The sequence below is a fragment of the Polyergus mexicanus genome, unplaced genomic scaffold (genome assembly GCF_030449975.1).
Source record: "Polyergus mexicanus isolate NDT 795.1 unplaced genomic scaffold, iyPolMexi1.0 SCAF_11, whole genome shotgun sequence".
NCBI classification, from domain to species: Eukaryota; Metazoa; Arthropoda; class Insecta; order Hymenoptera; family Formicidae; genus Polyergus; species Polyergus mexicanus.
The window spans coordinates 8,986,620-9,009,209 of NW_027223331.1; the positions used below are offsets into that span (position 1 = coordinate 8,986,620).

The following is a 22,590-nucleotide window of genomic DNA, read 5'->3' on the forward strand; positions in this document are numbered from 1 at the left end:
CTATTATATTGCTTATTAATAAAATAAAAAATTATTTTTTATTTTTATTTTTATTTTTATAAAATCTAAATAATATCCTTGTTATGTATATATGTTTATTCTTATTAGTTATTATATATATAAAATAAGGATGTATCTGGATTTTATAAAAATTAAAATAAAAGAAGCTTCCTCTATATGAGAAAGCAAAATAAATAAAAATTTTTATTTTATTAATAAGCAATGTAATTCAAAACTCGATCTATCAACATTAAATAAAATAATGCTTCATTAATTAAATATAATGTAAAACAGAAAAACATAACTCATTCAATTTATTAAATTTAAAATTAATTTAATTTTATATACATAATGTAGTAAATGTATTTTATATAGACTAATGCTAATGTATCGGCTAATTTTATTATTCTCTTTATGTGCATTATAATTTCTTACTTTTAATTTTATATAATATAGTATTTTATATTGTGCTTGCAGTACATCACGGTTTTTAATAAATTTACTTATTATTGGTCATATAGGTATCATCATTAATTTGATTTTAACAAGACTGTTTAAATTTATGCGAAACCATAATTAATAATAGCGTAAAAATTGTTCGATAAAATTTTTTTTTCCAATAGAATGTCACATTAGTTATAATACAAGATAATCAGTTTTAACGATGAATATTTATTGTAATGCGATAATAATTGACAAGTATTTTTTATATACAATCATAAGTAAATAGTTTATATAATTAAATATAATAAAATTATATATTTCATACCAAGAATACAGAATCAAAATTATACATAACTATGGCAACTATATATGAAATATGTGTATCGAATCTATGTATGTTGAGTCAGAATCTCCCAAAACATTATATTAATTAAATTAATTACATATAAAATAAATAATTATATATAAAATTAATATTAAACATATGAACATATAAAAAAGATACATTACATATATCTGAAAATTTTCAGTGCATTATTATTATCTTGTGTAACAAGTCTTGCTTGTACATTGCATGTATATGTATTTGCGTGACGATTTGAGAGTGATGTCTTATTACTATTGTAGAGAATAAATTACTGTCAAGTAAGACAGCGACTTGGTAAAAAGCTACAAAATTTAATATTGCTTTTATATTTTTGTTTTTAAGAATTGGATTAAATTAATTCTGTCTAGTTGTGCAAAATCATATAAAAAAATTTCAAAGTCTATATTTTTCGTAATTCTTATTTTCAAGTAATATGCAATTCTTTTTGCTTCCTTACTATATAATGTATATGTTATATATTACCGTAGAAAAACCTTCCAGCGATGCCACAAATATATTGCAAATAACTAGTTGAAAACTTTTTATCATCCTTTGCATTAAGAACAATAGGATCTTTTGTGATGACAAGGGAGCAATATACCACGATACATTACATCTGAAGAATTGAAAAGATGTTCATATTAAATATTTATTCTTAAATAAAATTCTTTAATAAAAATATAATATATAAAATTTCTACTATATTTATTTTATATATCTTTATATAGAAATTTAATAGTTATACATAGCATAATGACAATGACTCCCTGTGTAATATCAGGATTTCTATTCAAGCATTCTATAAAATTGACGTTTTCAGTTTCATATATTTTTAATTCTTGTTTTTATTAAATTCCGATTAACATATTCCCCGATTAAGATTTTATGATATACTCACATTGCGTTAAAAATTTCGACAGTATGATCGGTTACTTTTTGTCCGTTATAATTGGCTAGAAACATATAGATGAGGTGACCAAATACAATTACAACACTTGAAAATAATTCTTTCATATTTTTTGTAGTAGACGGTTGAAGAAGCTGCAATGTGTTATTGCACATTACAGTGATATGCTTGATGTGTGATTTTTTAGTACGTTGGGCGTATATATAAAGTTTACTTAAGTAACTAGTAATTCAGCAAAGCCATTATATACATTGTACTTACATGATATAAATTAATGCTCATGGAAGCAACACCAGCAATAATTAAAATAGAATATGCAATCGTAAAAGTTGATATGATAAAATCGAAAAATCTTTAAAAAAATATATAATCTATATCAATGAAAAATAATTTTATGATATATAAGAGAAAAATCTATTGATATTTGATAAATAGAAAAAAACATCCTTATTAAAATATGTATTACCGAGAGAAATATATTTCTAAAATTATTTTTAAAAAATATGACAAAAATTATTTTAATATAAAATTTGTAATATTCATTTAAAAAAAATCAATTTTATGTATTAATAAATAAATCGCGTATTTGTTTACACACGACCTGTTCAATTTTCGATAGGAAAAACGGCTATATACTTGTTTATATCTTTCTCTTATACTCAATAACTGATATATAAACAGTTCGATAAGCAAATGCGCGAATATACTTCTGTTATACTTTGTACTTATCTGTTATACTTAATACTTATTGTAAATATCCGAGCAAGCATCATTCTACAGTTATATTGTTTTCGATTATTTTACATCTTATGTTTATTGTTAAAAAAGGTCCCGTTACGCACTTTAAAATTCTTCGATGTAAATCTACGGCATGAATTATTCTGTCGCATATTATTCGTTCGATCCGAGGACTAGAATGTTTCAGCATCATCATGTTCTTTCCAAACACATGTTGTATTCGAAAGCTATAAATTTTCTTGATTATGGAATCAATTATACATTAATATAACAGAGTAATCCTAGATTTTTCTCACCTAACAATCTTCAACATCCCGCAACCGTGTTGCATATAAGCCATAGTTATTGTTGCGGTAGCAAGAATCGTGCTAAATCCTGCGAGACATGCGATAATCTCGTGTAAAATCATAAGAGGGAAATATTTTTCGGAATCAATAAAATATTCCGCCAGCACGTGCATGCTATGTGGTCGAGTTTCATTCAACGGCACAATAATATCGAGTATAATAGGCGAAATTTCAATAAAGATAAAGACGATCAAAGAGATACAGAAGAGTACTAGGAAATGTTAAAAAATATTGTAATCTCCTAGATAAGTTTTTCATATAAATTTTAGGAATCAAATAATTCACAACAAAAAACTCATAAATATCTTTCCTTCTCTTACGCGTAAAAATGATCGTATAAAAATTCATTCTATGAGTATATTTCTCAATTATCTCGATTTCCTTCTTGTCATTTAACATGTTCCAATCGCTTTGTACTCTATCCATCATTAATTTGATCTGTATAATTGCGATACTTATTAAAATTTCTTTGGGATAACATGTGTAGGAAAATGTAGTAATATTATATACATATATATCGTTAAGTAGTAATATTGTCAATTTCTTCATATTTGATATACATTGGAGAATGCAATTGTTAATTTATTTAAAAAACTTTTAACCGTTTTATTCTAATATTTTTAAAAAAGAAATAAATCTGTATAACATAATAGAGTAACATAAAAAAGATTTAATATTATATTAATATTATTATCAATATTACTATTAATTATAGAGTTTTTCAAATATTTTAATTATATGCATAATTAATACGAAGAATTTAAATCCACTTTTATTACTTAAAAGTATACAAATTAATTATAAAAAAAATAATTTCTCTGTTATGAGAGAATTAAATGAACATGTATAATACTAACTTACTTTCTCAGCATTAAAGTAATAAGCATAGTATTTCACGGTATAAATAAAAGTAGGCAAGATATGAGAGAGAACGTTGAGAACTAGATCCATATTACATTCTGAAGTTATCAATGTACAAAACTGCAAATAATAATTTTCAATAGATTGATGGAATAATTCGTAATAGATTCAGATGCATAAATTTTGTTTTTTTCGCCTGTATTACTTGCACTATAATGAAAAAACTTTGTATAAAGAAGGCAGAAGTACCTGGACAAATAAAAAGGAGAAGAATATAATAAAGAAAATTATAGACTCAAATTTTATGCGCCCTGTTGTTTTAGATGGCCATAATCCGAGACCATTCAAAAGAATTTTGTTGATCTTATAATATCGTGCGCCAATGAAATCCATCTCGCACTCTGACGAAACCATCACTACAGTCATATAACAAAGATTCTCTCTCGCTCTTTCTTTTCCGAATTGCTTTAGAAGCAATTTATTCTATAGCCTTTTTTTCGAGAGACAATGTAATATCAAAATGAATGATAATGAGAGATATATAAAAATTGAATAATTTCCTAGATTGACATCGTCGGAGAAAAGAATAAACGCGGAAGTAAATTATCGGATACGTAACCATGTATTTTCTTTAATATTTAAATTTACGGAGGTGATGTTTGCTTTTTTCTCGCTTAAAGTGACGCAGGCGCAGCTTGTGGTTATATATAATTCTTCAGTTCATCTCGATCCTTCGTGTGAAATACCTTAGTTTCTCTTCATTTTTTTAGTATTCTTTAAATATGTATTGATATTTTGATAATATTTTTTCAATAGAAATCTATAATAGTACTTGTTTGTAAGTGAATCTCGAAATATTTAATGAATAATTGTCAAGGGATAGAATCATCATCTTTTAAATAATTTCTAATAATATAAGAAATAATTCTTTGCACTTTAGATAAATTTTAATTTACATCTTAATAAAATTTCTACTCTAAAGATATGCGAAATTTTATGTGCCTGTAATTTTTATATATAACATATTATTAAACTTTTAAACTGTTGTTTTTAAACTTCATTGTATAAATAATTAGATGATTCAATTATTTAATATGTTAAGTAAATCACTTGCTATCTCTCTATTTAATAGATTTAGATATTAATGCTATACAAACTGCTACAGAGAATTTAATTATTTAATGTACACTTCATATATAGCAATATATTTTCTTTATTTTATTTTATTAATATTAATCAAACTGCTCGCTTTCTCTCTCTCTCTCTCTTTCTCCCTTCCTTCATGATGTATGTACGATATTACGATAACGTAATAATCGGCTGACAAGTTCCAAATAAATAGCATTAATTACCAATACCTATCATATCAAAACAGAGCTGCTGGTTGATCGCTTTCGTGTTAAATTTATGCAAATTAGCTACAACTTTCTTTGTGATAGTGCACACTATCAACGCGTAGAATAATTTACCATAAAGTAAGACAGCGACAAGTTAGTAAGCTGCAGCATAAAGTGTTCACCTCGTGTCGTTGCTCAAATTTATATCGGATTACCAGTGTATTTACACTACTTCGCATGATGCGATAAATATACTGCTAGAAGATACTGCTTTTTCACGCTTTTCAGCATCGCAAACTAAATGTACAACAAGATGCAATACGCACAATATATTATATAATATATATATTGTGTGTGTGTGTGTGTGTGCGCGCGCGCGCTCATATATATGCATATGTATGTACATAAAATTGCTTTATTATCTAGACATATCGTCTATTTAGTTTTAAGAATATTATATAAAATTTAAGTTATTATCGAAATATATCACCATTATAATTAATTATCTTTCTCTCATCGTACCCACGAGCAAATATAGATAAAGTAAAAATCAATAATAAGCATTAAAACTTACTAGCAACTTTACTAACAACTATTTATTTGATACTATCTCTTTGATTCATAATATTTATAGATTAATATTATTTTTTTTTAAGTCTTATTTATTGTTATTTTCATAAACGAAATAAAGATTATAGAGTATTTGATTTAAGACGTGTGCTGACTATTGTGCATGTGACTAACATGCGTCTATATTTGTGTCCTCTGCCTGATATTAAACGGAACGAATTACTGTAAAATATGAGATTGACATACTGGCAATCTGAAATAAGAAACTTATTTTATGTATATGCGTGACAGAGAATAAATCAAATTCGTAACAAGGGACTGATTACCGTCGCAAAACCTTCTAACGATGGAACAAACAAACCCCCCACGGACATAGTACTTCCTTTGATGCTTTGTTGCATCATAAGCAATAATAACTTTTGCGCGTGTGGAGGGGCGACATACCATTGTGAAATATATCTATAAACGAATAGTTTTCAAATAGTTATTAGAACACGTAAGTGAGCTAAATTGTATATTAAAACTGGAGAGATCACATCGCATATTCTTTTACACTTTAAATTTCTTTTCAAAATGTTAGTATTTTAAAAGTAGTATTTTTATCTTTAAATCATATAACAAAAAATTATTTTTAATATATTTACTTTATAATATATATATATATATACAATATATCATAAATTTTTACATCATTATCAAAATGCATCTGAAATTAATTTAATCATCGACAACCAAAAGAAAGAATACGTGGATTATTTGATAAAATACTCACGTTCTGCGAAATACATCTGTGCTATGATCTATTAATCTTTGGCCGGTGTAATTACCCAAAAATATATAATAAATATGACCAAAAAGGAATAACAGAGCAATAATATATTCTTCTAAATCGTCTACATATTGTGTGATTAAAAAGAGCTGTGATAGAAATCCAAGATTGTAGTTTATATAATCATAATTAGACTTACATATATACAAATATAGAACAACGAACTTACACGGACTAAATTAGCGGTCAAAGAAGTAACTCCCAAACAAATTAAACAAAAATATGAAGTAGCAAAACCGGATCTTAAACATTCGGTGAATCTTGAACAAAAAAAAAAAAAAAAAAAAAAAACCACTTTGAGATAATATATAAACTATATTGACTTCTTTTATATAACAAATATAATTTTATATAATAAATTTTTTTTTATAATATATATATATATGTATATATTGACTCTTGAAAATAATTTATATTTTTAGCTCTTATTCCTTGCTAGTTGAAATTAATATTAACTGCAATATATGAGATACATTTAATTTAGTTAAATATATGTTTGCAAAAAATGGTACAGATGAAAAAAAATGTGGTGGCAAAACAAATGCAAATGAGATACCAACTTGATAGCTCTGTTGTGAATATTTATAGCACTTATAATTTTTATGCAATATGAGCAATTTTTTTGCGATATATTTAAACCCAGTATTTCGTCAAATGCATGTTCTATTCTGTAACTAATATTATAAGAATCATATGTCACATAATCAATTATTCTCTTCTATCATATAAAAATTAAATTAAGTTAATTTTACGTTTAATGTGGAAATGCGTCGCGAAATAACAGATGTTATAATAAATAAAACCGCTTTAAAACGTTCTTATTTTTTCATTTTTGATTAATGCATATGTAATATTGAATATAAAAACAATCTTGCTATAAAAAAAATAATTTAATGCAACTCAATTATTTTAATTTAATTCATTGTTTACCTGGCGATTTCAAACATTCCTATAGCATGTTGGATGTACGCCGCAAATAAACACTCGGTAGAAATCATAGTGGTTAATCCTACGAGAGCTATTATATCAATATGAAATAAAATTGGAAGATAGTATTTCTGTTGATCAGCAAAATATTCTGCAGTTAATGGTATGCTGTGTAACCGTGATTCGTTTCGTGGTGCTACGATGTCAAGAAAATCTGGCGTAAATTGAATCAATATATAAATAAACAAAGCAGAATACACAGCCACTAAAAGAGTATAACAAAATAATTTTTATATATTTATCGTATTAAAATCAATTATAATATATATTAATTTCGAATGATTGGATAGATAAATAAATGCGCTCAGAAAATATTAAGTGCACGGTTAAAATGCCAAATATAACAAAATTATTTCTCACGTGCAAAGAATATCGTACAAAGTCGTCCAAAATCGGAATATTTCTTTATAATTTCAAGCTCGATCTCGGTTTTTAATAAATTCCAGTCACTTATAACATTTTTCATGAGATCCTTCACCTATTTTTGGAAGCTGTATTAATTTAACTAAATCTGTGTATGTATTGTATATGTGTGTATATATGCAGAGCGCCAGCCTTCATAGCGGAAATGAAAGATATACTATGTAAACTATATTTTGTTTTGTATTAGCAAATTTTGTTATAGAACTAGTATTGGCTTACTGTTTCGGTACCCATGCAAAAAGAAATATATTTTAAAACAAACACCATACAAGGTGCTGCAAATGACAAAATCTTGAGTAAAAGATCCAAACTGTACTCAGTTGTAACAAATTTCATGAACTGAAAATAATTATTGTTCATTTCAAATTGAATAAGGTTATCGTTAAAAAAAAATAAATAAAAAATGTTATTGTTGCTACTAATAAGATAATAAAAAAAAGATAAATAATAATATTATTTATATACATTTAATTAATTTTTATAAATGTTTTTTCTACTTAAATTATATTAATCACATTTAAAAATAGTACTTATTTTTAATTGTTAATTGTAAAATGTTGCTTATTATTTAATAATAGCTAATATTGGCTTTATATTAAATATAATTTAGTATATAGTGTGTATTTTATATTTTGTATATTTAAAATATTTTTTATATTGATAAATTAATTTCATTATACAATAATTTTTATGCCCATTTAATTGATATTTTTTTATACATTTTGCCTGTATTATTTCAAATTCTTAAGTATTTGATAGATATTGATAAAATTATTTACAAATTTATGGAATTTCATGTGCTATTTATTTCGCTTCATGCTCTATTGATTTTAATTAATTAATTTCTATCAAATAATAATAAAGTTACGAAATATATAATACAAGTAAATTTAAATATCACGATTACATTATATGTATTATATTTAAAAATTATTTACCTGTATAATGACAGAGGATACAAGAATAACGGAAGAAATAACAATTTGAATTTTCTTCATCCTCGGATCCTGGTATGGCCATAAACCAACCGAGGACAAGAGGATTCGATATATATTGTAATAGCGATGTCCTACAAAGTCCATATTCATTCAATAGTCGAAATATATTTATCCAGTCGCCATTCTCTAAATGAGCTTTGACCATTCTTAGCGTATTGTATTATGTATTATTTTAGTTTGTAAAAGTTGGTATCGTATTGCAGTTTTTTTATTATTCGAAATTGCTTTGCGCTCTTAAAAAGCAATATAGTATTTTTGTTCTCTTATTTTCTTGAGTTTCCTCAGCATGTAAGTCCATCGTGAGAGAAATAGAGCAATTATCTAATTACGTATTCCATAGTCTAATAGCGATAAATATAGCGATATTTTTTTCTCCCTCTAAACTGACGCAAGCGCAGTAGCAAGCAAAACGTCTATGCCGTTTAAACACATTACATTCTCGTTTAATTCGTCCTGAAAGTAACATCATTTCTTATAACTTGTTTTAACTGCAAGATTTTACAATATCATTGGTGATAATGTAAAACACGTAAAGCGAAGTACGCTTTATTCGTTTCGAAGAAAAAGATATATACAATATATATACACACGTATGTAATAAAGTTTACTATAATTACACAATAATAATTATATAAATATTAATTTTCTTTATATGTTAATGTAGAGGGGAGGGGGATTCTACAATTACCGTATATTTCTATAGTAAAAATTAATTAAAATATTCTAATAAAGGATTTTTTGATTTTTAAACAATCGAAGTCGATATTGCAGAGGATTCGCAAATAACTCTGGCAACTGTTATTGATTTTCACCGTTAATTTTGTCTTCTAGTTTCTTACATATAGGTTTTTGAAGCAATAGTTGATATATGTAGGTTCTATTGCAATTAGCTAATACTGACAATTTAATTATTAACATATTTTTGCAAAAATGCTTAATTTTTTCTTTAAATAAAAGTTGAGATAATGTATTAATTCTCCACCTATACCATGTAAAAAGAATTATTATTACGGTAACATACGGTGTACGAATATGTGAATTTATTATTATTTACTTACGCGAAATAAATTGATACTCAAGGAAGCTACCCCCTAGAATAATTAAAATAAAATAGGATAATGCAAATGTAGACGATACATATTCAAAAAACCTTTAAAAATAAAGAGATTTTATAATGCGTGTTTCATAGAAAATAATTTTAATAGATATTTGAAAAACTTTATGTTGAAAAAATTTTGAACACAATCGGCACAAATTCTATATACAATTGGTACAAATTAATTGATATAGATTTACGTTATAAAAAATTCAGCTCTACTTTAATTTGTAGAATATCTATTTAACAAGAATTAATAAAAACAATCTGTGTCTTACCTGGTTATTTCGAACATGCCGCGAATATGATAAATATACGCAAAGAACAAAGTTTCCGTGCTTATGATAGTGACAACTTCTACGATAATCGTTAAATTTATATGCAATAATAGCGAATAAAAATGTTTTTGTTGATCGAGAAAATATTCCGCTAAACACGGAAGACTCCGTGTACGGGATTCGTTTAGCGGTGCTATGACATCGAGAATGTCTGGCAAAAGCGGCAATAAAATGAAACCAATAGTGCCGGGATAAACTAGGCCTGAGATCACAAAACATCTCAAATTATATCACAAACAAGAAAATTATTGAAAAATTACTTTTATTTGTGCATTTCGATCCAATTTCCTATCCGCGAATATATATAAATGTTTTCTTCTATGCTTGGCGTATCTTTTTATTATCTCGACTTCCTGCTTATCTTTTAGTGCATTCGATTCGATCATCTTGTTTATCGTACAAGACATTTCATGAACTTATTCGTGAGACATATAGAGACATATATAGCTTTCTATTTATTGCAAACATTGACATTTACAAAATTACGGATATATAAAAATATATGCTTGATTAAAAAACCTGGTACACTTTGAGGGAATAAAAATTAAGAATTGAAATGATTGAAACATTTATATAATTTAATATTCAATATATAGAAAATAGATTGCAATATATTTCGTGATGTGTCATAATTGTATGAAATGTTATAAAGACTAAAAGTTTGAATCCGTATTGTGTGTTACAATTAAAATTTATCCTTGCATAATACATTGAAGAATTTTCATTTAGGACATCATCGTGTTGAATGAATGACCATAAAGTAGGACATGGATGTGCTGAGACTCTAGAACAAGAAAATCATCGACAGAAAGAATGATATCATTAATGTGAAAAATAATGCTAAAAATAATTACCATGGCAAAACCTTCTAACGACACAATATAGATACCACCTATGAGTATCATACAATTTTTCAAACTTCTTTGCATTATAAATAATATCAATTTCCGCACGTGCAACGGCGTCGCATACCATTTGCAATTATATCTGAAAATATTAATAATAATATACTAATATTTTTTTGTATGTATATGTTTATTAAATTAGAATTATAAGAATTACAATTAAAGTTATAATTATATTATAATAATACATATAATAACATAAATATATATTTTTTATATAATAAAAAACATATTTATGTGCAGTGCAATATACATTTTAAGTAATAAAATGTTAGTATATTTATTGTATATGCAATGCAAAATAAACTGAATGTATAGCAATGATTCTCATATATTCAATTATATTGATCATAGATTGATTTCTAGTAGCTTACATTCTTGATAAAAAATTGTTGCTGTGATCCAATACCTTTTGTCCCAAATAATTAACAGAAAAAAAATAAAACAAATGAATACAAACATTTACTATAGGAAAAATATTTTCGATAAATCCCTGTGTGATTACCGCCTAAAAAGATAAAAAGTTTCATATGTAGAAAAAAGATACTTTTTTACGCATCTGCTTATATATCATAATATCGACAAAAAATTAAATTTATGTATGTGTCATGTTATTTTAAAAAATATTACTAATAGCAGTTGTTATCGCACACACATAAAACGGATTTAGTGAAATGAGAGAATATTGCTTACATGATATAGATTAACAGTTAAAGATGCCACACCGAGTAAAAGTAGAAAAAAATACATTATTACAAAAGTATCCTTCATTAACTCGAAAAACCTTTAACAACGAGAAAATGCCTTACACATGGATCGCTCGACAATATTTAGTTTATAATTAGCTATGTATGAAGTAAAATAAATGAACATCACGAGAGATGAATCGCGGGAAAATTACCACAAATGTTTAAATTTGATGAAACATATAAACGACATTTAAATCTTGAATTATGCGATGAGAAACTACCAACTCGATAGCTCGTCTGTGAATGTCGATGGCATCAATTATTCTGGAGTAAGCTATACAACATTTTGTAGAAATAAAATTTTCATTTTCATAATCGTCCAAAGCATGTTCGATACGATAGCTAAAATAATAGGTTTATATAATAAAAAGAAAATTCATCATCGAAAGCGACATAATTAATGTTACAATTAATGTTACAATTAATATCACAATTTATTGATGTATTATAAAATTCAAAATAATTTTGAGAACACAACTATTAATGCGTATATCAATACTAATAAAAATACAAAATTAAATATAAAATGTCTCCAAAATATAATATTTTTTATTGTTACAGTTTCTTTTGACGAAGTAGAATTAATCTTATAAGTAAAATTTCAATTAGAAAACAATTTATTACACATTTTTAATTTTTAATATTAAATATGTTGCCGGTAAATCTAAATATATTCTTTATTATTAAAGCAATATTGATAAAATTAATAAGAAGCACAAGTTATCTGTTTAGTTATATATTTACAGCGGCAAAATAAAAAATTTCGAATATGTAGAATTTTTGCATTAGTTTGTCAGCTTTCAATATTTCTTACCTAGCTATTTCAAACATCCCACATACATGCTGTATGTACGCTACATATATAGATGTGGTAGACATTAATATAGCCAAAAGTATAAAAAGACAGACGATCATATGCAGAAGAATAGGATAAAAATATTCATCGCTATTAACAAAATATTCAGATAAAATTAGCAGCTGATGTGGACGAGATTGATTAAGCGGCGCCACAAGATCAAGAATATTGGGTATAAAATGTATGAAGACAATTAATAGCGGAGAAATATAGCTGAGTACTGTAATTAATAACAGGAAATTAATATCGTTCGATGTAATAAGAAGGTGAAAAGTGAAATGGTAACATAAAGTGAAATGTAACACAAAAATAATAATGTAAGAAACAATTTAGATAATTAAATAGAGCGATCCTAATGTAGTTAGAAAGAATAGATATCCTAAATTATTTTCTAAAACAATTAAGTTTTTAGAAAATTGTGATAAACTCTGGATTTAGTAATCTTCGGCTAAGTAAATTTATAGTTCATCAAGTTTTACGAAACAACATAATAAAGTTTTATCATCTTACCTGCAAATAGCTGTGTGTAAGATGCTCCTATATAAGCGTATCTCTGAATTATTTCATATTCCATTCTACTTTTTAGCGTATTCCAGTCGTATTTTATCATCTCCATTAACTTTCTCATCTATAATTGTATACAATGCATTACAACTCTATATACTATACGACGCTTAATTGTGAAATTGGTACTCCTATATTACAATACCATAATTATGTTAAGATTTCTGAATTAATTAGAATAAAAAAAGAGTTCTTAATAATTTTTAAAAAGAGTTCTGTCCATTATAAAAATTAAAGTAAACTTCGAAAAAAAAAGGGTTCCAACTTCACGATTTTTGATACATCAAGATAAAAAAGTTCTGAGCACAGTTTTGATGCTTTTTTAAATAATTATATAATTCCTGATACTTCTATGCAAGAGTTTTACAGTTCTTGTTTAAAAAAATTTATTCCAAATATCAGTGATATTTTCGAAATCACGACTGAAAATATTGGAGTTCTGAATTATATTCCATAAAACAAGTATAATCGCGAAAACCGCATAGCCCTAGTTATTATAGTTTTTAAAAAACGGAATTTTTTAAATTAATATACGTTTATGAAAAATTTTAAAAATTACAAGTTCTGATAAAAAATGTTGGAGTTCTGAATTATATTCGATAAGACAAACATAGTGCGAAAACTATATGATCCTAGCTATTATAATTACCGAAAATTATCGAATGTAAAAAAAAATATATATATATATATAAATTCTCATTCTCTCTCTCTCTCTCTCGCTCTCTATAAATAAATTAATCTAGTTTATGATATAATTTCTATATAAAAGTATTCTTATATAGTGCTTTATAATATATTTATAACTTTTCAAAAACCTAAAAAGTTTGCGAGTAGATTAAAATGTAATATTAAAGATATTAAAATGTAATATTAAAAAAATATTAAGAATAATAATTTTATAAACAGTGACTTACCGATTCGATTTTTACGCAACATGTAATATATTTTAAAATGCCAATCAAACAAGGAAGCGTGTACGTTAAAATTTGAAGGAAAAGATCCAAGTTGTATTCAAATGTCGTAAATGTGAGTAACTGGAATTGTTTTTTTTTGAATAAGATATATTATATAATCGTATAAATCGTTGAATTATTCTTTTTCATCAAAAATAGAAATGTAATGATAACCTGAACTATTATCCAAGATACAACACAAGTTATACAAGAGACTCTTTGAATTCGAATAGGCCATGCCTTTTGATACGGCCATAACCCAACAGATGATAACATCATCCGATTAAGAGTATAGTATCGACTACCACCGAAGTCCATCTCTGTGACACAACTGCGCACATTTTTGTCGGCACACAAGAGGGGAATAAGATGATTGCAATTGTTTTATTATATATGACATTATTGCAGTGTGACAAAAAAAAAAAAAAATACGGAAACCGCTTATGAAGGGGGATGAAAGAGGATGAAGGGAATGAAGTAGTAACAACGTGGTAGCGTATCACCATAGAGTATAGCAGTAAATAAGATAATTAAATAAATTATTCTTGGAAATATCGCGTTCTTTTCCTTTTCATATTATAAAATTTATGCATAATTTTTTTTTATATCTACACAAGAAAGAACGTGGCGTGAAATATGATACTTTATCAGTTGATTACACATTTCCAGTTCCTTACTACGAGTTTTGCTGATAACACAAATACTTTGAAATATCCGTGAATAAACATCTGTTTTTTTTTTCGTTCAATAATAACAAAGAGATACTTAAATGCTGATTCTTATATATGGTAAGTATAGCTATTTTATATGACAATTAAAAAAAAAAAAATTTATATTGCGGTTTAAAATAATTTATCGAAATTAAAAAGTTAGAACAGTCTCGTTACAATAGTCATCATTTCTGTTAACATTTGATTAATTTATATTCTAACTAAATAACTATATATTTTAATTAAGTGTATTAAATGCAATTGAACCATAGCATTATTCAAACTTGTTAAAATTCGGTTTGAAATCAGTTTACAATGAATAGTGTAAGTTTCTGATGTCATCGCTATTGTGTTTCGTCATTGACTGTATCACATTCGGAGTGAGTACAACACATAAAGTAAGACCACTAATAGACTAATAATCTAAAAAATACTTCTCGTTATTCCGTTTTCCTATTACGATATGGTTTGTTACCGAATATAAAGTTGTTACCGAAGCAAAACCTTCCCAGACAGCACAAGGATGTCCTTAGGACGTCCAAAGGGCATCCAGGACATACATGTAGGATATCCTCAGGATATCCCATTGTAATCCTCAGATCTCCTCTGGATGTCCTGAGGAAGAGTAAATGATAGCCGTATATTAACCTCTGAAGAATCCAGGGAGATCCTGTGGAACATCCTAAGGATTTTTATAGGATATGTTAGGAATATTTTTCGTATGTTTCAAGGAGCAAATTTTAAAATTTCAATATAAATTAAAATTATGTTTTGTTATTTACTGCCAATATTAAAAATCTAATATTAAAAATAGTTCACCGTTCTTTAATATTTGAGGCTTTCGTGCTGTACATGAATATTTTAAGTTTGGCTCCCGGGTTTGAGTTGTGTAATATTTTCTAAACAATCCAATATCTGAATTCCCTATGTTGGGATTGCATCAGAAATTGAACTGATAGAAAATAATTACATTTGTAATTTCCTGTCAGTTGCTCTTTACAAACTTTATATAATTCTCATGACCAAATCTCAAATACGAGTTTGCGTGTCGCATAGCGGTAAACAAACGAACTAGCGGTTGAATACTATTGTTTGTAAAGTTTTTGGAATGTTGCGAACAGTAACATTTCTCATAAAATATTAGATAAATAATAATTTTGGATATATGAAAATGTGCGCATCAAATTCAATTATTAATATTAAACGAAATTAATGTTAACAATTAATTGCACATGTATATGTCCTCTGGAAATCCAAAAGACATCCAATATAATAGACAGGGCAGATATATCCTACAGACATCCAGGGGTTATCCAGTGGACATTTATAGGAATAATACTTATTATAGAATTAATACTTATTATAATACTTAAGATTTCTAAATTATATTAAATAGCCGACACAACTAAAAATAATTATGTATGCATATTAAATTTTTATAAATATATTTATAATAATATATCTTAAAACATCCTACAAATGTCCTGAACCGTCCTGGACATATTCAGGATGATCCTGAGGATGTTTTGTGCTGTCTGTGTTCCATCAATGCGATTAGTATATCGCTAAATACGTTAAACGTAGACATCTTCGTTGATCTTTGCATTATAATAAGTAATAATTTTCGGATACGTAGAGGAGCCATATACCATTGTGCACTATATCTATAGATTTGAATAAAAATGGATATAATTATTTTGTGTATTTTATTATCAATTTTATATTAATTTTTTACAGAAACATATTATAGATGTAATAATGATATTTCTTCTTGATATAAATCTGTAACTACCATTCAATTAATATTTTTGTAAGCGATGTATTAGATACCATAAGAATAAAACATCGTTATTCCAAATACAAAAGCTCATATTAATTAACATTTGAATTATAATTTATTCAATACTATTCCTCATTTGTCAATTTAATTTTATATAAAGTATTTCATATTTTTACACGATAACTTACGTTTCCTCAAAAATACTTTGACTATGATGAGATAGATACTGTCCAAAATAATTCACCCAAAACATGTAGCAAAAATGATATAAAACATATACACCGGATGCCAATATCTCAGCGAATATATTATTCTCAAGTGTTTGGAACAACTAAAACAAATCGGAAACTTCATTTCCCAAACTACATGTAAACAGATGCATAAATGGTGTCCAATGCCCATCATGCCTTTTCTCTCATATGTATCAGTAAAGGCTGAGTGCAATCACGATTTATGCATCCATTTGTACACTTTAATGTTTTCATACTCAATATAATATCCTTACGTAAATTTGAAATTAAATTTGCATAAAATTACGGCTTAATAAACTTCTACGAACATTTATTTTACGATGTGAATTTCTCAACATCTAATAGGAAGAATGATATAGAACAATAAATTGAATGAAAAATATTAAGTGTTAATTAAATAATTCAAATAGAATTGTATTGTGCATATATATTTAATAAAAATTTATATTTAATATTATAATATATTCAATATAAAACATTTTTAAGGTATTTGTTTCGGCATTTCTAATACAAATATATTTCAGCGCGGTGAAAAGAGAATTAATTGATTAAGGAAAATAATACTTACTCGTAACATATTGATACTTAGCGATATCACACCAACTATTACGAGAACCATATAGGATACAGCGAAATAAGAGTTCATAAATTCAATAAATCTTAAATATTAAAAATAATGATGTCCAAAAATGTGACAATTCAGAAAATAAAATCACATTGTAATTCTATTTGAAAATATGCATGTATTAAAAAGAAACGACGATATACATCGGTGTCCCGATATTAAATGTCAAAACTTCGGGATCGTGTAAGAAATAAACTAAGAAAAGTCTTAAGAAATAAAGATTTGTTTATTTTTGCTACTGTTGTGCCTCTAGCCGCTAAGGAAGAGATCTTTTGGGATTTGTACGCCCAACGGATTAGGATCCACGCTCGAAATAAGACACTCCCGGACGTTAGGTATAATTTAGTATATTTTGCAAGATTTAATACACTTTCACTTATTCGCGATTATAATAGTCGGGCGCGATACGTACGGTACTTCGATAATATTGAGCGAGCGAGTAGTCTGCGAGTCGTCTCTCTCGAGTCGTCTCTCTCCCTCGCGAGGTGCATCTCGCGCTTATTATATCTCTTAATTAATTAGATCGTTGATTGGGGAGGAGTGTGGTGTCCCTGACCGGAGCATGTCTCGTGCTCCGCTTGTCAGTCTGTCTCGTCAGCTGCTTACTCAGCTTCCGAGAACTTGACCGTGACTTCCTTCTCTTTAGTCACGTATCTTACTTTTATTTTATTAATATCCTTTTATTACTTTGCTCTTTCTTAATTATCTTTCCTTGATCTCTTTTCTAATTTTAATGCTTTGCTTTACTCAGCTCTTTCTTACACTTTTCTGTGTCACTTTATTGTTTTATTCTTTAATATATTAAGAAATTGGTCGGGTTACGACACTACGTAATGAAGAAAATCAAAAAAAAAAAATTCACCAAAAAATTTAAGATAATGCTAAAATTATATTAGGTTTATCGAAAAGTACCATGAGATAAAAATTAAAACATGGAATTAAGAAAAAAGAGTGAGTTAAAATTCTTCTGAAGTAAAATTAAAGGATTGTAAATAAATACGCGAGATTATTGTATTTTAATTTACTCTATTACTTTTATTTCATAATACTTTTCGATAAACTTAATAATTTTAGTATTATTTTAAGTTTTTTGATGAAAATTTGTTGTCTTTGTTTTTGCATTTTTCTTTAAAACGAGCAAATCACTAAAGGACTTTTTTCTTAGTGTTACGTCTAGACTCGAAAAAGGATGAGTCGATGGAAGGGCGCAACAACTATCTTAATTATCCCGAAATCAGACGCTTTGCGGCGTAAGAATCGGGTCGAACAAACTCTTAGGTCTGAAAGCCAGGTAAACGACCGTTCGGGTCGCTATTACGCTGTTTATTCAGACGTTCGCTCGGTGGTCCCTTTCCGGTCAGGGAATTTTATCCCTTTTACGCGGTGTGGGATCTAGTGCGATCTTCGTACTGGGAACGAGAGAGGGGTTAAGAATTGTTTAATTAATTAAGTAAAATATAATTTTATTCATTAGAAAAATAAAAGGTTCGAATACATGATATATATATATATATATATTTGTAGAAAGTGATAACATTTATCGTGTGAGTGTGAGTGTGGTTGAGCTTATCGCTTCGCGGGTGTTACAATGGTCCGGGGGACATCAGCCAGACTAAGTTGGAAAAGGCTCTATCGTTAAGATTAGAATTCTGGCTGGTAAATACAATATCTTCTATTATGATTCGAAATAAATAAATACATAGTGTAAAAATGAGTCAGTGAGGAAAATCGTAACCGTGATTGTTAATTCTATTAATTATTCGCTTTGATTAAATTATGGTTGATTTTAGCGATATATTGGTTAACTATCCTAATCGTTTTTTAGTCAGCTTGCGCCAACGCCCTCCGAGTCCTGCGATAAACTCGATGTACGTACTTGGTTCGCGAACGAAGTCGCTTGATTGAAATACGCAAGGTGATCTTTTTGACTATGGAAAATTATAAGTGATGATTCCTAGTTGGAATTCGCGTAAAGAAAAATTGCTTGGTAGCGACTTACTCTTTTTAAGTAGAGGACGGACGGGCAGCTTAACTCGGAGATTGTCGTTCGTGGTCGAGAGAGATGCTGTTGAACAAGACGTGCCGGACTGATTCGTTAACCGGGTGACTCTGATAAAAACAGAGAGCGGAGTCTCGCGGGCTCCCTTTTTATAGTTCGTCGATTGGTCGAAGGTGAACATTTTCCGATGGACCTTTGCACACGTGATTTTGAGGTGAATAGCAAAGGTCTATGATTTCTATCGATGATGATGCGGTTATTTTGTTAGATATTTCGTAAGGTGTTTTCATAGTCTCTTCGCTGTTTATTTGTTCTTTCGCTGGAAAGTCTATATATGGAACATTTATTGATCGGCTTAATCCCTTCTTGTTTTTCTCGTGGTTACTCATAGATATATTTACTGATAAATGATGAAATGTTTAAAGTTTAAAACGTTATGTGGTGCAAAATGTTCTATTTATCGGAAGACTTATTTTTATTGTCAATCGACGATCCTTGCCGCAATTTCGCGGAAAGAAGGAATCGTGGTGTCGGCAGGAGGTAACATTAGTTTATCAATCACCCATACGCTCTCAAAGTTTTGATGTTTAATTTCGGGACCAAATTAAGGGATATCAAAATTGTATATTTGTTCAAAATCAATAATACATACTTTCAAATTTTGGTTGATAATTTTTTTTAGATATTATTAAGTATAAATAAAATATTTATAATTTAAGACAATCGCAAAAATAAAAAATTAAGTTACATACTGTAAAGATCGCCTATGAATTTTTACGGCATGTGATAATTTTGCATCAATAACAGAATTGTCTTTGCAATCGTCGCACGCCTGAGTTATACGCTAACTGTAAATATCCGATATATCGTTTTAAATAAAATACTGTTCAAGCAAACATATTTTATACAGTTATTTCCTAGAGAGAGAATAATCTTAAAACGCAGTTTGTTTTGGGGCAATCGTTTATCTTGCAATCGCGAACAATCCACAAGCATGTTGTTTGAATATCATGAACATCGTTTCAGTGGCTATGAATGTGGTCATGCCCACCATTGCGATTACTGCCGTGTCAGATACTATTGCATAAAAGTATCTTTGCTCATCGAAAAAGCATTTGACCGGTGTAGGTAACAACCGGGGACGGGGTTTGTCCAGTGGCATCACAAGATTGAGAATATCGGGTATAAATAAATAAGATAAAAAAAGCTGTAGCTGTTTGGCGCTCACATTAGTTGATAGTTGTAATCTTAATCACTTGACAATTAGTAGTAGTAATAAAATATTAGGGTTCTGGGTAATTGTAAGCATTTGTCTGTGCTTTGCTTAATTTGCATGTTTGCCGATTATCGCGCGAGAAGTCGGTGGATCGAGATCGGGCGCCGGATCTTTATCGACTCACTAATCGGTGCTGCCCTCATCGATCCATCGATGAATCCTCACGCCGAAAATCGGAGCTTCTACTCGGCTTGCAAAACGCTTGCAGGACCCACGGCACTCGCTCGCCAGTGGTCCTTACGAAGAGACGCAGTGCTCTAGTCGGCCCATGCCAATTTGAGGATGGAAGTTCCAGGCCAAGAGGAACATAGCTTGTGGTGCACCTTTCGACGTGCTGGCATGATCCCTGCTTGCTTTGGCCTGATTTATCCTGCTTGCTCCCCTGCATTCTTTCTGGCTCACATAAGACGAGGAATTCGGACAGGCAGGACGAGGAACGAGACACGAGACTATAAGGTACGCACCGTGCGGTGAGTCACTTTCGCTTGCGTTACTCGAATGTTCGTTTGCAAATAAAAATACAGTCCACTCTCTTTTTCGTGATTAATTCGCAATATCGCATTCGGGGAGAATTGAAAATACCCTCCCTAAACTATAGCTATATAAATGAACACTGAAATAATTGCGAGAAACAGCAGTTTACTTTGTCCACAAGCTTATTTTGCATAAATATTTAAATTATACACATGATTTAATTTCGCACGTAAAAAAAAATCAAATATAAACGGCTTGTCAAAATATGAGCGTAAATGTTATCTTACTAACATCCGGAATAAACAGTATACTGTCTCCCTTTAGAAGCATATTTCGTCGATATTGATATTGTCACAGGTAAAGTGATTTTTATAAAATAAAAATCCTTTTTTAATTTGCATATAGATCGTATTCGCACTCACGATTGAAATAATAACGATAATATAATTGCACATTTCATTGAAATGATTGTAAATCTTCACAACTTACGTTTGTAGAATTTAAGTATACTGTGTTATATTTTATGATGAAGAGAATTAACAGATTATTGGAAGACATCATCTCGATGAATAATTTCGCATGAACTAATGCGGGATAAAAGTCGTATACTATAAATCAAATTATTTACGTACATATGAGTGAAAGCCAATTGGTAAGATAATATATAAAAATTTTATTTTATATATACGGAATTTTTAAATATGCATCTCACCATATTCAAATAATTACATAATATATTGCCCCCCCCCCTCTCTCCTTCCTGCTATGATAGAATAATATACGCTATAAAATGAGCAATGTAAACTTTATTTTACCTATTCTATTTTACCTGAAATATTAGACCTTGTATATAAACAATAGATACAAATACCGAGAGAAGCTTTCTGTATCTTGGATTCTGATAAGGCCAGAGACCCAGAAAACTCATCAAACGTCGAGTAATTCCGTAAAATCGATCGTCATACACATCCATTCTCGTGAAGAATTGAAATACATTTACGTACGTGGAGGACGTCCTTATAGCGCTCCCTCCTCTTTGTCCCTCTCCCTATTATTTATCCCATTAAATTTAATAATTTTTCCGTATTTCTATGTACCCCCTTATCAAGATAATAGTTGATATTATCGGATAATGGAACGAATATTTTTCAACTTCTGTGTATATACATTTGACGAAAAAAAGAAAAGGTTTAATCGAGAGAAACA

The 22,590-nt window shown here is 28.3% G+C and overlaps 4 protein-coding genes and 1 pseudogene across 12 annotated transcripts in view; 1 reads left to right on the forward strand and 4 right to left on the reverse strand.

The window, feature by feature from the left end:
• LOC138937430 (zinc finger BED domain-containing protein 4-like) overlaps positions 1–22,590 on the forward strand; it is a 72,564-nt gene that overhangs the window by 33,518 nt on the left and 16,456 nt on the right. For 4 of the 9 annotated variants that reach the window (XM_070303723.1, XM_070303720.1, XM_070303718.1 and 1 more), the window contains exon 1: positions 20,852–21,366. The exons of 1 other annotated variant lie outside the window; for it this stretch is intronic. The gene's annotated coding sequence lies outside the window, so the exon portion shown is untranslated. Of the gene's footprint in view, positions 1–20,850; positions 21,381–22,590 lie in introns of those variants that run through there. 4 more of the 9 variants (XM_070303719.1, XM_070303722.1, XM_070303724.1 and 1 more) reach the window with 3 other exon arrangements.
• On the reverse strand, positions 988–4,073 carry LOC138937433 (uncharacterized). The gene is made up of 9 exons (XM_070303731.1): positions 3,914–4,073; positions 3,665–3,784; positions 3,124–3,241; positions 2,753–3,014; positions 2,561–2,683; positions 1,980–2,070; positions 1,710–1,852; positions 1,295–1,427; positions 988–1,113 (listed from the first exon to the last, which is right to left on the reverse strand). The coding sequence occupies exons 1-9, from the start codon at positions 4,055–4,057 to the stop codon at positions 1,063–1,065; spliced, it is 1,185 nt and encodes a 394-aa protein (XP_070159832.1). The 5' UTR covers positions 4,058–4,073; the 3' UTR covers positions 988–1,062.
• Positions 5,523–8,921, reverse strand: LOC138937435 (odorant receptor 10-like). Its single transcript, XM_070303733.1, has 9 exons — positions 8,749–8,921; positions 8,030–8,149; positions 7,748–7,865; positions 7,331–7,541; positions 6,961–7,074; positions 6,570–6,660; positions 6,344–6,489; positions 5,898–6,030; positions 5,523–5,824 (listed from the first exon to the last, which is right to left on the reverse strand). Exons 1-9 carry the CDS (start codon positions 8,896–8,898, stop codon positions 5,777–5,779), a joined length of 1,131 nt encoding a protein of 376 aa, XP_070159834.1. The 5' UTR covers positions 8,899–8,921; the 3' UTR covers positions 5,523–5,776.
• LOC138937434 (odorant receptor 67a-like) lies at positions 10,881–14,609 on the reverse strand. The gene is made up of 9 exons (XM_070303732.1): positions 14,444–14,609; positions 14,231–14,350; positions 13,263–13,380; positions 12,711–12,972; positions 12,122–12,238; positions 11,841–11,931; positions 11,522–11,655; positions 11,097–11,229; positions 10,881–11,026 (listed from the first exon to the last, which is right to left on the reverse strand). Exons 1-9 carry the CDS (start codon positions 14,585–14,587, stop codon positions 10,976–10,978), a joined length of 1,170 nt encoding a protein of 389 aa, XP_070159833.1. The 5' UTR covers positions 14,588–14,609; the 3' UTR covers positions 10,881–10,975.
• Positions 16,484–22,369, reverse strand: LOC138937865 (odorant receptor 22c-like; annotated as a pseudogene).